This window comes from Oenanthe melanoleuca, chromosome 2 (genome assembly GCF_029582105.1).
Source record: "Oenanthe melanoleuca isolate GR-GAL-2019-014 chromosome 2, OMel1.0, whole genome shotgun sequence".
NCBI classification, from domain to species: Eukaryota; Metazoa; Chordata; class Aves; order Passeriformes; family Muscicapidae; genus Oenanthe; species Oenanthe melanoleuca.
Window position 1 is genome coordinate 70,484,184 of NC_079335.1, and position 17,742 is coordinate 70,501,925.

Here is a 17,742-nt window from a genome sequence, read left to right on the forward strand (position 1 = left end):
AAACAACTGTATCACTGTCTGTACGTAGCTCCATGTCTGACTTCCAGACAGACATGAAAGAAAGTTTTAAAAATTCCTTAACTGCTTGGGATAAACATTTAAAGTCTGACATTTTGACAAATTCACATCTTGAGCTAAATACATCTTTGTCCCTTTCCCAGGACCATGGCTGCTGGCGTGTCTCTTGCTACATCTGCAGGGTTACTGGGAGGAAGAGGTAAGAAGTCAAGACTGGTTTGGAAAAAATATAGCAGTGGAAACTGGACTCAAATGGCACTAGGGGGTGATATTAAACTAAATAAAAGTGCATTAATTGAACAGATTAATTTATCCCGTCTGAAATTCAGTTCCACAGAAGTGACCTCTCCAAAGAGATTTCATCAGCCTCTCTGATCACATGGAAACAGACTTCTCTCAAGGGAGGCTGAGAGCCTTCCCTCATCAAGAGAGCTGGAGAGAGACACTGGTGTGAGATGTTAGCATGGATTGTTTCAGAGATGAAAGGAGCCCAAAAAAAGAAGGTCTTTTGACCTTGAGTCCATCAATCCATGGTAACTCCACCAACTGCAACACAATTTCTTCAACTTACAACATATTTTGGCTCAAATTGCACTTATCTTCCAAAGGAGATAAGCTCAGAATGGTTCCAACAAAATTATGTGTAGTATGAAGAGAAGCTATACGTAGCATAGCAAAAAAAATCCCAACCCATAAAAGCAAAACCAAACAAAACAAACCAACCAAAAAAACCCCACAACTAATGCAAAATAGTAAGACCTGGAATTCATTGCTCTTAAAGGCTCTTATTTCCTGGACAATTCTAAAGACATGTTTTCAAAAACTAGGAGGCCAGGGTGGGTGGAGAGCAGGGAGGGGAGCAAGAGGGCAGTGTCCTCAGACTTTCTAAAACCACAGATATCAGTAATTCCTGGAGGAGCCCAGAGCACCTAGAGTGACTGTGTATCATTGCCCAACCATCTAGTTTCCTGAGATACTGCTGCTCTCCACCATTGTGCACATTTAGTTCAGTACCAGCTCACTTCTACTGTAAGACCTCATAGCACAGCTGAGCTAGCAGAGATCACAGGCTTATGCTACAGGACACTTGTCTTCCCATGGGGGCACCTCTATGTAACTTCATTTAAGGCATCACTATCAGAATCAGTCTTCTGCTTAGATGAAATTCAAAGTGATTTTCTTCACAGCCCCTGACTCAGATTTGTGACCATGGCCAGCTGCCAGTGATAAGTCAGGACTTATAAAAAGTAGATAATTTGCTCCATGAGGGAAGACACAGATCAAAGCTTCTTCCATAAGAACCACATAAACTCCTAAAAAGCCATGTCTTGGAGTTCCTGCACTATACTCTGCTATTCCTTCAGAGGAAGAAATGTCTGGGGTATTTGTGATGATCTGGCTGGACCATGAGAGTGGTGCCTGTCATGTTGTCCAGTGGCTCTCTGCCACAGCTTGGAAAGATGAACACTGTCCAGCTAATGAGTTATTTTATTTCAGTGATCTCATGTTTAAAGCATCATTTCCTTAGTCTGAGGCTCTCCCACAGGGTCAGTAAATTCCACATTCAAAGAAGATTTTAATTCCTTGGTGAGTGACAAGCTGGAATGGCGATTTGAGCCCTAATCCCTCTTTTGAGTGGTGAATGAAGCATCTTGTCATTAGTACATTAAACAGATGCTATCAGAGATATCATGGGAATAGCAAACACCATCAATCTGAGCCAGCTGGAAAGCAGTAAGCCTTGGAATGGTACCCTCTCTACCCCATCAGCCTGCAAGGAACTGCCAAGCCCTCCCCACCTCCCTCTTACTGGTATAGCATGAACCAATACAGACATCTTTCTTTTCCTTTCTCTCCCAGCTCTTTTCCTGATTTCAGACTCACCATTCCCCAATTTATATGGGAGAAAGAAATAATTAACTGTTCATCTTCATTAATTCCTGATTCACCTCTTGCTTTGAGTTGTTTACCTTGACTTTCTACCAAAACATCCTGACATGTTTCTCTTCAGCCCCCTCTGCATGTACCACTTGGCATCAGCCCAGCAGAAAAAGTGCATTTAGAGAGGCAATGAAACTACAGCTCAGCAAGGGAAAGGGTGGGTAAAAAAAATACCAGGTGACAATTCTTCCCCAAGAAGCTTTTGTCTTACTGGGGAGTAACTTCTATCACCTCACCGATTTTTCTGACTGCTTCCTGGATTATCTTGTGTTGAGCAATCCCTGGGAATTTAACTTTGCACTTTGGCATACGATCTACCAACCACCCAGCAACAGCCATGAAGCAGCAGAAGGCCACCTGTCTCCTACAGTGCCATTGCTCACAGTGTGATGGAGAAAGGCTTAGTGACAGCAAGAAGTGTTTATCTCCTCAGATCTCTTGGGCACCTGGCAATGGAAATATCCCCTGCTTTGCCTCTCCAGTGCTGACTCACTGCCTCTCCTCTCTCCTTTGAAGCAGATCTCACTTTATCTCTCTCCACAGAGAGGCTCTACCTCCACTTAGTACTGCTGAATTTTTGCTCCTCTTTAATGGAGACATGTCTGCTAACATTATATGGTGTTCATTCAGGGCTGATTCCTGGCTCATTAAGCCAGGAAAGTGGAGCAGAGGCATGGGATACCCGTGACTTCAGGAGACACCATCACTGCCAGTGTTTTTCCCCACCTGAGCACATCACATCTGCATTTCCTGCCTAACCTCTTCCTTTCTCTCTTCTATTTTCTTTTCTATACTACCTTTTATTTACCTATTTGATTTTCCATCTGGTTGTCCCCACAGAAACTTATTCAACAGATTATTAGTAAAGAAAGCCATAAATGGTTAAACTGGACTAGTGAATATGATCTTCAAGGGTCAGTCTCAGGTCTCCTTTTCTCCTGTTCACAGTGTCACTTTTGCTTCAAGCTGAAGTTCTGGAACACTCTACTTTTGCCACAACTCTGATTTTCATCAACCACCACCACTGTCTGCTCTCTTCAGTGCCTACCTCCCACACTTTTCCTCTTCACAGCCAAGTGTGCACTCCCTCTTCATCCCACCAGGTAACTCTTCACTTTTTGTCTGTTCCAGCTTTATCAGAATCCTCCTGCTTCCTTCTTCCCAGGCCTGCTGGAAAGATCCTAAAACTCTTCCTGTTCTGTGGCCTCTGCTGCTCCACATGGAGTCACTTAGGTAGCTGAAGTCACTTAGGTGTCCATAGGCAGCTGCTCACAGATACTTAATCTGCAAAAAGTGACAAAAGTGCAAGAGTGAGACAGGTAATTAGGGTCTGGGCCTCAGCAGTGTTTTGCAGAGGCAGAAAAGACAGAACTTTATGCCCTCTAGCTCTGCTGCTGCCAATCACTGCAGTACAAGCCCAGTCCCACTTTGCTATGAATAATGATTTCAAGCTGATATAATCTGCTAAAATTGTTTAAGCAAAGCACCCATCAGACAAGGCTGTGCAGCTTTAGCCCAGCTTGGGCTGTGAGCAGAATAAGTTCATGGCTACTTGCAGCAGCCTGGAGATGGGCAAGCACAGCAGTGCTACCCTCTGCCTTGGTGTTATATAGCAAAGGGGCATCAGCAAAGGGTGGGCTGGAAATGAGCAGCAACTAATAATGTTGCTGCAGGACATTGTTACTCCCACTTTTTCCAGCTTAGAGGGATTTTAATGATGTGATTTCACAGCTATATCAGCAAAGAAAGTCCCAGAGAAAGACCATTTTATTTATTTAATTTTTCTTACACTATTTGTTATATGCCACTATAAAGAGAGAACATTCTTCTGGTTATAAAATCTGAAAACTCAGGTGTGATATACAACCCATACAGATCAGGAACACCCCTGAGCAGGAGGCCACCTCTACCTTACTTTGTCTTTGGAGCCAGAAGTTGGTTTCATCTGTAGTACATAACACACATGAGTCTGTCTCTTTAATTTTCATCCAGGATGTATCTGTGTCTCAGATAGAAAAATTCTGAGTGATTTTGGAGCTAAACCAGCTGGGTGATGAAAATGGGGTAAAGGCAGGACAATAATAAGCTCTCATTCTATTCAAATTATCCAACAGGATCAACTTACCGTGCACTGCTAACCTACCCTGAGCTGCAACCCTACTCTGTCCTACTGACAGGGAGAGATTTCACAGCTCACTGCTCTCCAGAGCAGTGCAAACAGAGCACTGCAAACTGCAGTTCTTGCAAATATCTACAGCAACATGGAAGCTTACCCCTTCTCCCTGCATATCTTTTGTCTTGCAAACACCCATGCCTAAAAATTACCTTCTTGCTCAAAGGAGTCAAAGGGGGGAAAAAAGGTTTTTTCTTTACTGAAAGACATAGGGTTTTTACTTTGGCTTAGCCACCCATCTAAAGTTTCTTAGCAACTTTCTTAATTTTCTAAGGATTCTGGGGAAAATAGAAAAAAGTTTAAAGAAATCGTCAACAATCTATAAGCTCAACACCTGGAAGTAAAACTGAAGAACAGTTTATTAGTGCAGTTGGAATAACTTGCAATCCCCCTAACAAATAACATTAGCATAGCTTTTCTGAAGTTCTGGGCAAACTACCAGCCCAGATGTGAAATTTCCTCATAAGCTCTTAATACAGCAGTGGCAGGAAGGGAAGGAAAGGAAATGTATTGCCACAGGTGTCACCATCTGCTCCACTGATGGTCTGAAAGGGGAACTTTGTTTTGGAGCTTCATTAGCCAATTCCACTCCTCACTTTCTGAAATTTAGCAGTCTGTTATTCACTGGGCTTTGATAAACTTCAGTGCCAAATGTGAGATATCAGAAAATAAGCAAAGTGTGCTGGAGACTTCTGAGGGTGTAAAGAGAAAGTAGGTACCAAATTCCCATTGCTCTTCCCATGGGAGCTCTGACTAAAGTTCTTTCAGTGGGTCTACCTTTATTTTTTTCTTATCTCAAATTAAATGAAACTAGATTGTTCTGTGTCTGTGTGACAAAACAACCTACCTCAAAAATTGTGTCCTCAGTGCACCTTTCTAGAACCTAAGCTACCACTCCTGGGTCTGTGGCAAAACACATTGAATTCTCATTAGTTAAAGGTATAGAGTCCAGTTTGATCACAACCTATGTAGGCAACTACAGTCCTACAAAGCAAGCTTAGTATGCCTGTGAATGTGGCCAAAATGAGTTACAACAAGGCATTCAGATGAGCTGGACCTGAATCTGTTGGTGTAGTCATCTCTGTCACATCTTCCATCAATGCTCCAAATTCCATCAAGTTCAGATTCTGGTCAGGCTTCTGGCCTTGAAGCCTCACTAATCCAGCATAGCAATCATTCAGCTCCTTCCCTAGGGCCTGCTTTGAAGAAAAATAAGACACAAAAGCCCTTTCAAGACCTAGCAGCAGAGTTCCTTGGAGTCAGAGGTTGCAGCTGAGGAAGAACTGCTCCCCACATCCGTGCAGTTGGTGCTGTGCAGAGGGACACATTTTTAAAGCAAGTGCACAGTCTCTTTTAATGGACCATGAAGCAAAGATGCCTCCTGCCTGCAGGCCAGAAGGTGGAGGGCATTTTTTATACTGAATGAGTGCACATTCTTTTATGGGAATATTGGCACTGCTATGTTTGTATGTTGGGGGACTGTGAGGGGAGCAGGAGTGCATTTCTTTGTCTTTGCTGACTATGGCCTCTACACTAAAAGCTCATTCCAATTTAGGAGACAAAGAAGCTGAGAAAAATTAACAAGATAAAACAGTGGCTATCTGGTTTAGACACCACAGAAATAAAAAATCAAACAAACAAGAATAAAAGTGAACTTGACAGAGAACAATACAGAAAAAGGAACGGAGTTGGAGAAGCATTTTGTGGATTAAAAACTGTTGTCATAAAGATTTAACTGAAACTCATAAGAAAGCTTCCATTCAGCATATAAAAAAGGTAAGCAAATTGGAGAAGAAGTTAAACTCATGTGATATTAAACTGATAAAAGATAACAGATGCTACCAAAATGCTTGTAGCAATAGCCAGTATTGGTTTTTCTAAGAGTTTTTTTCATCTTAGTGTATTTTACAGAATCACAAAATCACTTGTAAGGTTGTAAGAGACCACAGTGTCATCTGGTCCAACCTCCTTGCTCAAGCAGGGTCATCCTAGAGCTCATTGCACAGGATTGCATCCAGACAGTCCTGGAATACCTTCAGTGGGGGAGACTCCACAGCTACTCTGGGCAATCTGCACCAGTCCATGGTCACCTGCACAGTAAAGAAGTTCTTCCTCTTGTTCAGGTGGAACTTCCCATGCATCACTTTCTGCCCATTGCCTCTTGTGCTGTTGCTTGGCACCACCAAGAAAAGCCTGGCTCTGTCCTCTTGACACCTTCTCTTCAGATTTTTATAGACACTGATTAGTCCCCTCTCAGCCACCTCCCCTTGAGGCTGAACAGACCCAGCTGTCCCAGCCTCTCCTTGTAAGAGAGATGTTCCAATCCCCTCATCATCTTTGTTGCTCTCCACTGGACTCATTACAGGAACTCCATCTCTCTTGTGCTGAGGAAACCAGAACTGGAGCAGCATTCCAGATGTGGCCTCACCAGAGCTGAGTAGAGGAGCAGGATCACCTCCTTTGACCTGCTAGCAGTAACTTTTCCTAATGCACCTTTTTCTTTTTTCCTATAAAAACATATATAATAAAATAAAACAAAACACCTGTCCCACAGCAAGAGACTCTGAATTCTCCAAGAAAAATTAATTTTGGCAAAATACTCTTTAGTTTTACAGTCTTTCCCTGTCTGAGGGAAAATTTGGCAACACTTAGCCCTATTTCCTAAGACATCTGTTCATTCACATAAAAACCAAGATGGACAGGTTTGCCAACCAAGACAGTACCTTCAAAGAAACCAAGGCTCTTTTATTTAAATTCCACATGAGAAAATAGCTGTAGAGAGCTCGGTTTCATCATCTCTCTCTGTTCTCATAGCAACCCTGATAAACTGGGCATGAATCCAGAGCTGGTAATTGAATTTACACTTTACAGATTACCTGGAGCACAAGCCTACACTGTTTCCTTCTAGGCAGGTTTGTGCATTGCTCTGTTCCCATCTCCTGCACACACATCTGTTGTGCCCACACCAGTGCATGGAGGCATCTGCAGTTCTCTCCTGGGAAACTGTTCCTTTTCCACTTTCTGAGAACCATTCCAGGGCTGGCAGGAAGCACAGGAGTCACTGTCTGGCCCTTCCCTCTGTCTGTAAGTCACTGGGAATCTGCACAGATTGAGCACTGGGGTAGGATCCCGGGAGGCATCATGGAGCTTCTCAGCTCCAGTGTGGAGGGACTATTGCTTCCAGCACAGCATCCTCATGGCAACCACACCCTGCAGACATGGGGAGGCTTTCCCTGCACTGGCTGGACCCAGTAAGAACTGAAGGCTCATCTCTCCTGAAATCATTCAGCAGGAAGAGGGAAACACAATGTGCAGTGTCCAAACCACAGAACAGCAATGTTCACTGACCAAGGGCATGAACCAAGGAAGATTTTGTATTTTTGCCTCAGAGGTCCACATGAAATCTTTTTGAAAGGTAGGAGATTTTATTTAGTATCAGCCAGTGTGCTGCAGAGAGAACTATATTCTTATGGGACATAGAGGGTGCATTGCAGGAGGGAAGGAGTGATGTGAAGAATGGGGTTGAAATGGAGGGATGGTTGAAGCATTGCTGGGAATTTGGGACCTGAGGTGGGACCCACAGGTGAGAGACTCCAAAAAGACAGCTTGGACTTATACCATGCAGCTACAACTCCACCACAGACTACTTAGGCCCCCAGTTAGGAAAGAGCCAGAGGGAATGTGACTTCCCAAGGGAGCTGGCAGCAGCAAACTCAAAAATAAAAAGTGTTGTGGGTCAATGGAAACCATGGAGGGCCAGCAGCTTGAAAGGCAATACTCTGTGAAAGCTCCCTAAATAGGGCATGTTCAGTACAATATCTTAGCCACATCTATTCCTACAGCATCACAAATACAGGCAGGACCTCACCACGTGGTTTTTGGGTTTTGGACTGGGAGAGTCCAAAGGAGCTGAAACAGGGAGATGTTCCCCAGTAACTAGGAACGGGCTGTGCCTTACGAATACCCATTTAAATCACAGCAGAGAGAAACCTGATGATAAAGGAAAGATTTGTGGAGGTGAGGAAGTAACATTGGAAGCTGGTTTAGGTTAAACTCTGAATGAGGTTCAGTAGGTAGGGCAACTGCCTGAAACCATGAGAGATGGAAGGATTTGCAACAAGATAAGAATGAAGTGATGTGATTTCCTCTATTCACTTCAGTCATGGTTCCCAACTTTTTGCAGTTCTCTTTCTGTTCACATACACTTCTTTCCATTGTCTTTCCCTTTCCCTTTTCTAGTTCTATTTCCATTAATTCTGAATAGGCTATTCTGTTTCCAAGAAAATCTGCCAGCCTTCCAACCCAGAACTATGTTTACATAAAAGCTGAAAATCTTGGAGCTGAGAATCTCACAGCTAAACAATGCTAAACAGAGCTTTAAGGAGAGAATTTATCAAGTGTGGGCAGAGTTTCAATGATTTTTAATCATGTTGACATTGATATAAAAAAATTAAACTTTCAGGTGCTAGAAAATATGTGACAAGTAATTCTAATAATTTTGAGTTATACAAGACCAGTGTTAAAAACCTTCCTTATATTTATAGCTTTTAGCATTTGAAAAGCCATTTCTAAGCCCCTACTTAGAAGGTAAGTGCAAATAAGTAGTGTTATTGCAGAAAAGTTTTACAAAATATTTTTATGGTTGTAAGAACATCTTAAACAATATAGCCTGTATTATTTTCTGATTTCCTACAACAATTTGTTTTTTGTATTGGCATTAATTTAACCTAAAGATATTTATTCAGCCAGTTGATCATATCCTTTCTTCCTTCCTCAATATAAGGTTTATCTTGAGGATTGATATCTTCTCTTTTGCGATGTACAAACCCATGTGTCTGTCCAGGATAAATTTTAACTTCATAATCAACTTTACAGTATTGTTTAAGCTTCTGTTCCAGCGAGGTGACCTGTAACACAGAACATTCTATGTTGGCTAAGCACACAGCTAAGATGTTCTAGATTTACAGTCCCAAAACTGTCCTCATTTTTTACTTTTCTGAAAGACAGACATAATTTATCCTTGCCACTGTTTTCTACTAATTTTATACCTAAATGCATTTCTGTTACTGCACTTGTTTTATTTAACTAGGCTTTTTTTATCTCCCAGTAAAATAGCAGCATGTGACTGTACAAAATGCAAAAGAATATTATATGGTTTACTATTAATACCTGTAAAGGTAAAAAAACCCTACTGCTCAGCATCATGAGAACTAGTGAATACTGTATGAGTTGCTGCTGATAGACCTCACATAAAAAAAAGTTGGGGCAAGAGTTTGAATTAATTTGAAGTTGAGTGAGGAGGGGCAGGGACAAAACCAGCAGTTCAAAGTGACCAGAATTTTTGCTAGGAAAGTTAAAGCCAACATCACTCAATAAAAACGTGTTTCCCTTTGATCCCCTTGGCAGATAAAGATTCTGTAGAATCTTTCTCCAATCATTCCCCGCTCAGGCTCCAGAGAAAGGCTGTTGACAGAGTGACAGAAAGGAGAATCTCTGTAGGACAGTGGAAAAAGGAAAAGGATAGCCACAGGATCTTTTTAATTCTCCTGCAACAAGTGATTCTATTGAAACAGGCAGATTTTATGGACCATTTGTATCACTAAAATGGGTCTCCTATCTTAAACTTATCCAAAGGCTTTCTTTGGGTCTTGCTCTTTTCATAGGAACTGATGATAATCATCCAAATTTTCAAACAGAGACAGAAAATATTTTTAGTATCAGGTTTGGGAATAAACAGCTTAAATTTGGGTAGAAATACTGTAAGAGTTAGTGAAAGAGAAAGAAAAGTGCAAATTAGTTTTCTGCTTTGTTTTCATTAAAATCCAAATTACGAAACAAGCACGAAAAACATTAAAAAGACAAATATCTGTGATGGGAAACTCACCTGCTCCAATGGAATAATGTCATCCTTCTCACCAAAAATGAAGAAGGTAGGATGCAGCAAACTGTGTTTGTCCTCAAAACGGCTGATCACTCCTAAGGAAGAAGAAAACAAACATACAATGAGTTATGCTACCTAAAGTAGCTAAAACACTACAAAATCTGTACAGTGAAACTTCAGAACATTTTCATCAGTTACAGCTGATCAGTTTGTAATGAAATGTAACATACTTTGCTTAAAAGTCCCTTTTGTTGTAGAATGTTTGCAGTGGCATTAAAGATAACAGAAGTTGTGTGAAAGAGAGACCAGAGACCAGTTCCATGGGCAAAAATCAGGGAAGAATGGTTACACTTGCCCCATTTTTGTGAGTTGATTTGAGCAACTTCTTCTGACCACTCTCAGAGATGGGATTTTGAGAGATGGACACTTTGGAACTGCTCATCTCTGGCTTGGGAAGGCCATTTTTAAGATAATTGTAAATTTTCATCATTCTACACAGATGGTTACAATTTCAGTGTACATATATTTACACTGATACGATTTCATAACAAATTGACATTGCAATTTTGACTATTCAAATATATTTAAATGAAAGTTACAGTAGAATTAACCAGCTGCCACCCTGGCTACTCTTTTCATTCCTGAGATTATTACAATGAAAAAGTAAAATTTTAGCAAGTAACACTGTTGAATCGACTCAACTGATCAGCATATCAATGCAGCAAAACAATCCAAATAATCTTTCTGGAGTAATACCTTCAGTTTGCTTTCACCTCTACTTAATAAAATTGGTCTGAGTTCTGTAGAAGTACAGAGATTAGTAAGAAAAATATCAAAGGCAGCATAAATGCATTGACTAATGTGTGAGAGTACAGGGTTAAAGCAGAGAGTTAAAAATGGTTCCTATTAGTAATGAGGGACCACTGTCTGAAAGATGCAAAATATGTGCCCAGATGCCCTTTTGTCATCACCAGCCAAGAGGAACCTCAGCCACAGTGAGGCTGTGGCATTTGGCACTATGTTCACAGATGTAGTCTTGGTCATGCTGTTCTTTAAATGCCCAGATCTTGCTGGGCACACTTAAGTGTAAAAATGTATGTGCAAAATCCAATCACTTATAGATAATTTATAATAAAATCACCTTGTTCTGCCAGATGTCACACTGAATTTTGTTGCAGCAATAGCCCTATAGAACAGCTTCCTGTGCTGGTATTCTGCTCAGAATGCAGCAGGTATTTCAGGCTTACCATAGACAGACACTCCAGTCTTTAAATGAGGATTTTTCAGCATCAGATGTTGCACTGCTGCTCCACCCCAGCAAAACCCAACGACACCAATCTTCTTTGCACCACATTGGTCCTTTAGATACTTGAGGACGACATCAACTTCTCTGAGACATGGAAATGAAAGTGAATGAAGGCTCTAGCCTGTTTCTCTGTCCTCCTTGGGGGCTGCTACTCAGAGACTGGGTGGGCATCAGTCTGCTTCTGGGATGGAGTGACTGTCTTTGCATCACTCCTGGCTTTTCTCTTTCCCTTACTTATCAAATTGTCTTTATCTCAACCCATGAGTTTTTTTGCTTTGTTTCTCTTATTCTCTCCCCCATTCCTCTTGTGGGAGCGAGTGAGTGGCCCAGGTTGTTGGCTGCTGGCTGGGGTCAACCCATAACACTATATAATATTTTACTATTATTAATTTCTAAAATACAAGACAAACTCCAGGTGAGAAGACAAAGGAGAAAATCAATCTCCCTAGATCACTCTTACTAGGACATGTGGTGACTTTATGAACAGCAGTCCAATTAACTTCACAAATAGCAGTATAGTTATCGTATAAGCTAACACAAATAAAAGTTTGAGAACACACTGCCAGTCAAGAGCATCCTGTTATCACAAATGTGACTTATATGCAAATTATCTCTCACAAGGATGACAAATATTTTATAAAATTGTGCAAGCAAATTTTAAATTGTTTTTCTAAATCAGCAGTTACTTTATGCAATCAAGCTATGTGTCAGATAAAAATGGGAAAATTACAGAAAAGTGGGAAAGCAGTATGCTTTGAAATAGCTGTGATCTGATGGGGAGCAGAAGAAATGTTCCCTTGTTACATAGTGCATGCATTTGCACACTATCTAAAATCCATGGAATTTATGCCTTCCTGAGGGATTGAAATGGCCAAAGTGAGCTGCATTTTCTAGCCCTTGATGGTTCTTTTCTTTTAAGTCATTCACTTTGCTTCTACTTCCTGTACAGACAAACACTGGGCACTTTTATTCTTCTAATATCTACTTTTACCCCTAAAGCACCATTCACATAACCATGAACTTGTCCCATGAGCTGCATGAAATTTCTATTTGTGGACATCTAACTATACTTGGCCCACTAATAATTTAGGATCTAATTTTACATTTTTACTGAGGCAAAAATTCCTATGAAACACGGATGTCCCCTCGGTGGACAAGGAACAATGTCTGTACTTGTCTATTTTGCCAGCATCCCGTGTTTTCACCCAGTCATTGAAAGTTGCCCAGTCATTAGAAGGTTTCCAAGCTTCTTGTCCCACAAAAAAATCTGGGCAGATGGCTCTGCAAGAAAAATGAAAATATTTTATGTCCATGAAATAATACTGCAAAAGGATTAAAGGGAATACCATATGTACTACATAGCAAATTCATTTTGCTGATTACATAGTACTTAACCCACACCAAAGCATTATACCAGCAATCCTCAACATTCTGCATCTAATAAGAAAACTAAGTATAATTTCCAGTTACATTCTGCCCTGTTAAAATTCATTACTTGGTTTGCTAAATAGTTAACTGTAACTGAAAAGCCTTGGTGGCTTCCTACCAAACTTAAAAAAAGAAATCCAAAAGCAGACCAAAGAAACTACAATTTACACGGTAGGTATGTTCAGCCTGTTTCCAGTAATACTGGAAAGAGGATATTCAGTATGTTTTTCACATATTTAAGAATTTGTTTCTCTATTTGGCACAAGCTAGTACACTTTCCCTTCATAGAAAGATATTCAGCTTCTTTGGAATTTTTACTATGACAGCCAAGTTGCACAGAGGAAAGGAGGAAGGAGGCTGCTTCAGGCTCATGAAGGATGAAAGATGCAGAATAAGAAAACTTTCTGTTTCCCCTCTCTTCTTATGTGCTTACCTACTAAGACTATTAACTATAAGACCTCATTATGGTAAGACTACTCAATTTTTTTAGACTTCTTTCACTTTTTAACCAGAATGCTCCTTGAAAAGAGGGGAAAAGAAAGACTGTGAAATTATATGTGTTTGTATGATTTCTATGAGAAAACAGTTCAACAAACTTTCTTATGAAAAAGACACTTTAAAAGGAGTAGTGCTTCTTACGTGTATCCATTGGTTGTTAGCATGTCAGCTATGTATCTGGTGTTTGGGAGCTGCCACCCAAAAATGTCGTGAATGACAATCACGGCTCTGTCGGTGCTGGCAGAAGGTTTGCAGACGTACGCCTTGATGTGCCCAACTTGCACCTCCTGCCCTCGGCCTCCATAGTCAAACCTGTCTCCAATATCACATGGGCACGGCCTCGCTTCGTTGGCCATCTCTGACACTAAAGAACAAAAAAAAATCAGTAGAGAAAACCAAACCCTGCCCCACTGAAAAATGTGAGAAGACAGCAGTACCTCCCGCTATTGTAATAGGATGAACATGCTCATTACTGCTTGATCTAAAATGAAGCATTAGTCAAGAAGCCCATTGAGTTATTTAACATAAATAAGATTCTTGTTAGAGTTTCTCATGTTATGAAGGCTTCAGCAGGGACCTGGTGCATGCTAGGATTTCCATGCCCTACAGTGAGTAGTACAATAAAAATAAAGTTATAAGCAAGCAGCAAAGCAACCATCACAAACTATTTACACAGAGATGAAGCCAGTCCTTCCACTCTTCATCATGTGTATTTTCTGTCAGGAATTTTCTGTCTTTAGTAGACAGTAAAGGCTTAGTACAAGACTCAGCATTTTGAAAGAAAAAAAACAACAGCTACTGTGTGGAAAGATATAATTACACATAGATTAAGCATTATATCTTCATCCAGGGACTTAAAATATTACATTACTGAAATTTTCAGTGTCAATAAATCCTTTTTCTAAACAGCCTTAGCCTCAGATGTTGCAGACTTTTGTAAAAGGATACTTAAGAAAGATGCCAAAAAAATGTACCAGTACAAATCAGAGTAAAATTGTATTTCTTTAATATTAAATAAAGAATGCATTAAAACTCCAAGACAGGAAAAAAGAAAACTGAACATAAAAAACCAAAAGCTTAAAGTTGAGCCAAATCTTTTATCAATAAGGTAAGACGAGGGTATGGTTAATTTTTTTCAAACTATTGCTTAAATGAAAACAAGTAAATCACAAAGGTCAAAAAGTACCTGCAGAATCTAACACATCTGTGTGTAGCTCCTTGGACTCAAGTTAATGATTTTCTGCCATCAAGCTTAGTTTAACCAACTGAGTGAACAGACCTGAATAGCTCCTTTGAATATTCACAGAGCATCTACAAATGATTCAAGAACATGGAAATAATTTAGATAAGGCTTTGCCCAAGCTCTCTACAGATAAATCATGTTTTATTACCATAGAAACTTTGCTAGTAAAGAAACAAAGATCTTCAAACTTGACTATGTCAAAAATACAGAGAGAAATAGAAAAAAAACCAGATTACTGAACTGTTCCTGGATAAGTGGGACTTAAAGATTTGTGGCAGTAAAGTGACAGCTTCAGGAGAACCAGCAAACAACTTGGGAGCCAGAAAAATTGGAGAGAATTCCAGAGGCCAATATATTCTGGATTTGCAGACTTTAAAATCCAGAATTTCCCAATCAGTATCACCAGGGCTAGATTACAGATATGAGGAGATTTCACTTTTGCAGATCAGTTCAAGACAAGCTGTGTTTGAAAGCTGTATTATCTCTGGGCACACATCTACACTAGTACTCTATCTTTTCTAAATAAGCAAATCCCATAAGTGTCCTTTTTTTTCCTTACATGTTGTGGTCTCACATATAGGACTTCTAATTTAAAATAAGCTTACCAGGAAAAAATGAATGAATAAATGAGCATATAAGGCAAAATACAGTGCAAATAATATAATAGGAAGAAGCTCATAACTAATTTTCCATTCACAAACTGTTTCCTTTTGATTAGACTAAATAAAAAAAAAATAACAAAAACAGGGATTAGATATTAAAGAAACGTATTTCAGAACTCCAGAAACACAAACACAATGCCCTTACCAATATATCCTCAAAGGCTTTAATTGAAAACATTTTGTACTATCTGATAAAATGGAGAGCAACACGTAGAACATGAAATATTTAAGGTGTAGATATATTCACTGATGAAAACATCTCCAATACAAGACTGTGAGGCTTGTATGGTTTATAAGCCATATAGAATTGCAAGATGTGTAGCATTGGCAAGACATTTCAGTGTTTCTGCATCTGCTGTAGTACATACAAATAGCATCTTTTTCCATTTCTAAGATGCTGTTGAAACACCAGGTAAAAATTAATTTCCCCCTCTTACTTTTATCAAAGCTATTATTTTAGGAGGATCTGAAAACCCATAGCCTTGGTGTACCACCATTCCCACCTGCAAGCACTTGAGAATTTTTTGGAAGACCAAGCAAGAATTACTTTTCAGATAGTTGGATCTACAGCAAGTAAAAATACAAAGATATTGCTGTGTGGCACCATCACCTTCACTACACTCTCCTGAGTCTTCCTCCTCAGAGGTCTTCCTCACCTCTGGAGGGAAAATAAAAGGTTTCTGAAATATCATCTCAAAAATAGATAGATAGATAGATAGATAGATAGATAGATAGATAGATAGATAGATAGATAGATAGATAGATAAGGGAAGAAAGTAATCCCCAAGTGCATTTAAATGAGCTTGCACTCTGCCTGCAGATAAAATGAAAGTCTCCCGAATGTGCTGAGTCACACCTCGCCAGCATTTGTCGCAGTTTCTGGAAAAAGCCCCGAGTTTGAAACACCCCCCGAGCGGACCTACACGTACCTGCGGCACTGCAGGTGTGCGGGCAGCAGGAGCAGGATGAGGAGCTCAGCCTGGGTGGCTCGGCGGAGTCGGATCCCCAAACAAAGCGCTAACTCACAAAACCAGAGGGTGAGCGAGGACCAGGTTCCTTTTAGAGAGTTACATAAGCTGTGCCTTTATCTTTGTGCCTGGAGGAGTGGCGAGGGCCGCTCTTTTTAAAGCTGTTCCTTTCGCTGCCAGCGTAGGCGGGTGTGTGCCATGGGGAGCACCAAGCCTTCTCCTGACCTCACATGGAATGCTATTCACCCCTGGAGGGCTTTTTCTTTCTGTTTCGAAAACATGTTGATTTAGCTGAGCAATCCATCTAACCTCTTTTTTTTTTTTTTTTTTTTTTTTTAAAAGGGTATTTGTTTTTAAATGTTGGGGTCGCAGCACTTTGAAGCACAGCATTGGCATAATTAGTTCATTAGTTTATTCATCCATGGGCAAAAGGCATTTTTAAAGTCATCAGTGGGGTAAAGTAGTGAAGACATCTTTTCAAAGCTCTGTACTAGACAAAGCTTACACACTACAGGAAAAAATATTTTCAGAATGAAAATAAATAAATAGCATGTAGGAAAGTAATAGCTTTCAGACATTTTTATCCTATCACAGGATATTTTATACTTTTTTTTATTTTCATTTTTAATCTCTGGCTGACCCTTGTATCCTTCCCATTCTCCTGATTTTTTTTTTAAATGGGATTATTAGGATTATTTTTTAAAGACCTTTAGCTAAATATATTAGCAATCCAAAATTCCCTGTTTCCTCAAGGGTGCATCTATAAAGTAGATTTAATGCACACTAGTCTACCAGACTTTTGTCTTAGAGGTTTAGTCCTCATATGTTAGGTGTTTGCTCTTATTCTAAGTAACTTCATTAGTGCTCTTTGTTTGCAGTCACTAAAATGAAGTTAAACAAATGAAAAAAAGCCCATTAAAGTCATAAGTCTCAAAAGTCATAAGGCTCAAAACCCAGCTCTTTTGTTTTATGTTTTTGGCTCTTCCCACTTGTATGCCACAAATTATAACACACAAGGACATTAGGTACTCCATATCAACTTTAGAGAACAGCAGTCAAATAAATGGGAGAACAATTGTGAGTTTTCCTCATTCCTAGAAAACAAAAATGGCAGCAATGCTTACAGAACCTTCTCTCCACTAGAGCTGTTTAACCACTTTTCCACTTTGTAAGTCATGTGGTCCTGGAAATAACTCTTTATACATAAGACTATTCCACTTTACCTTAATATAAAGGTAAAACTTTGGAAACTAAATTGCTCTTAATTTGATTTCCTGTTTCATGTTCCTTGCTAGGCAATCCATGCTGATTTTTCACTTAGAAGTCAAAACTTAATTCAATGCATCCATGATCTCCCTACATGTGTTTGGCTGCACTTCACAATGTAAACATGTGCCTCTTTCAGATCTCACATTTCCAGCTCTTACTCAGACTTACAGTTTTATCATGAATATTTGGTTATACTTGTAGTAACTATAATAATATATATATTTTATATATATATATATATATTTAAAATACACATTTATAAAATAACTATGATAATATGGTTTGGTAGCTATCTACCCTTCCATTTCAAGAAAATACTGCATGTCAGTTTGTTTTTTTTCCTTTCTGCTTAGTC

The 17,742-nt window shown here is 39.7% G+C and overlaps 1 protein-coding gene across 2 annotated transcripts; it reads right to left on the bottom strand.

The window, feature by feature from the left end:
• Positions 1-8,536: 8,536 nt before the first annotated feature.
• Positions 8,537-16,402, bottom strand: LOC130249107 (carboxymethylenebutenolidase homolog). 2 transcript variants are annotated; one of them, XM_056483530.1, is made up of 6 exons: positions 16,080-16,402; positions 13,387-13,609; positions 12,493-12,600; positions 11,261-11,403; positions 10,017-10,108; positions 8,537-9,039 (listed from the first exon to the last, which is right to left on the bottom strand). In XM_056483530.1, exons 2-6 carry the CDS (start codon positions 13,599-13,601, stop codon positions 8,860-8,862), a joined length of 738 nt encoding a protein of 245 aa, XP_056339505.1. In that variant the 5' UTR covers positions 13,602-13,609; positions 16,080-16,402; the 3' UTR covers positions 8,537-8,859. The 2 variants fall into 2 exon arrangements, with proteins under 2 accessions (XP_056339505.1, XP_056339506.1); XM_056483531.1 differs by lacking the exon at positions 16,080-16,402 and adding an exon at positions 14,432-14,551.
• Positions 16,403-17,742: the final 1,340 nt, after the last annotated feature.

Excerpts from the sequence above, each read along its gene's own strand:
- LOC130249107 (XM_056483530.1), bottom strand. The coding sequence starts at position 13,601 with ATGGCCAACGAAGCGAGGCCGTGCCCATGTGATATTGGAGACAGGTTT. Across the intron at positions 11,404-12,492 it reads GATGCTGGCAAAATAGACAA|AGAAGTTGATGTCGTCCTCA; the intron begins GTACAGACATTG and ends TCCATGTCTCAG. Across the intron at positions 9,040-10,016 it reads ACATTATTCCATTGGAGCAG|GTCACCTCGCTGGAACAGAA; the intron begins GTGAGTTTCCCA and ends TCTGTGTTACAG.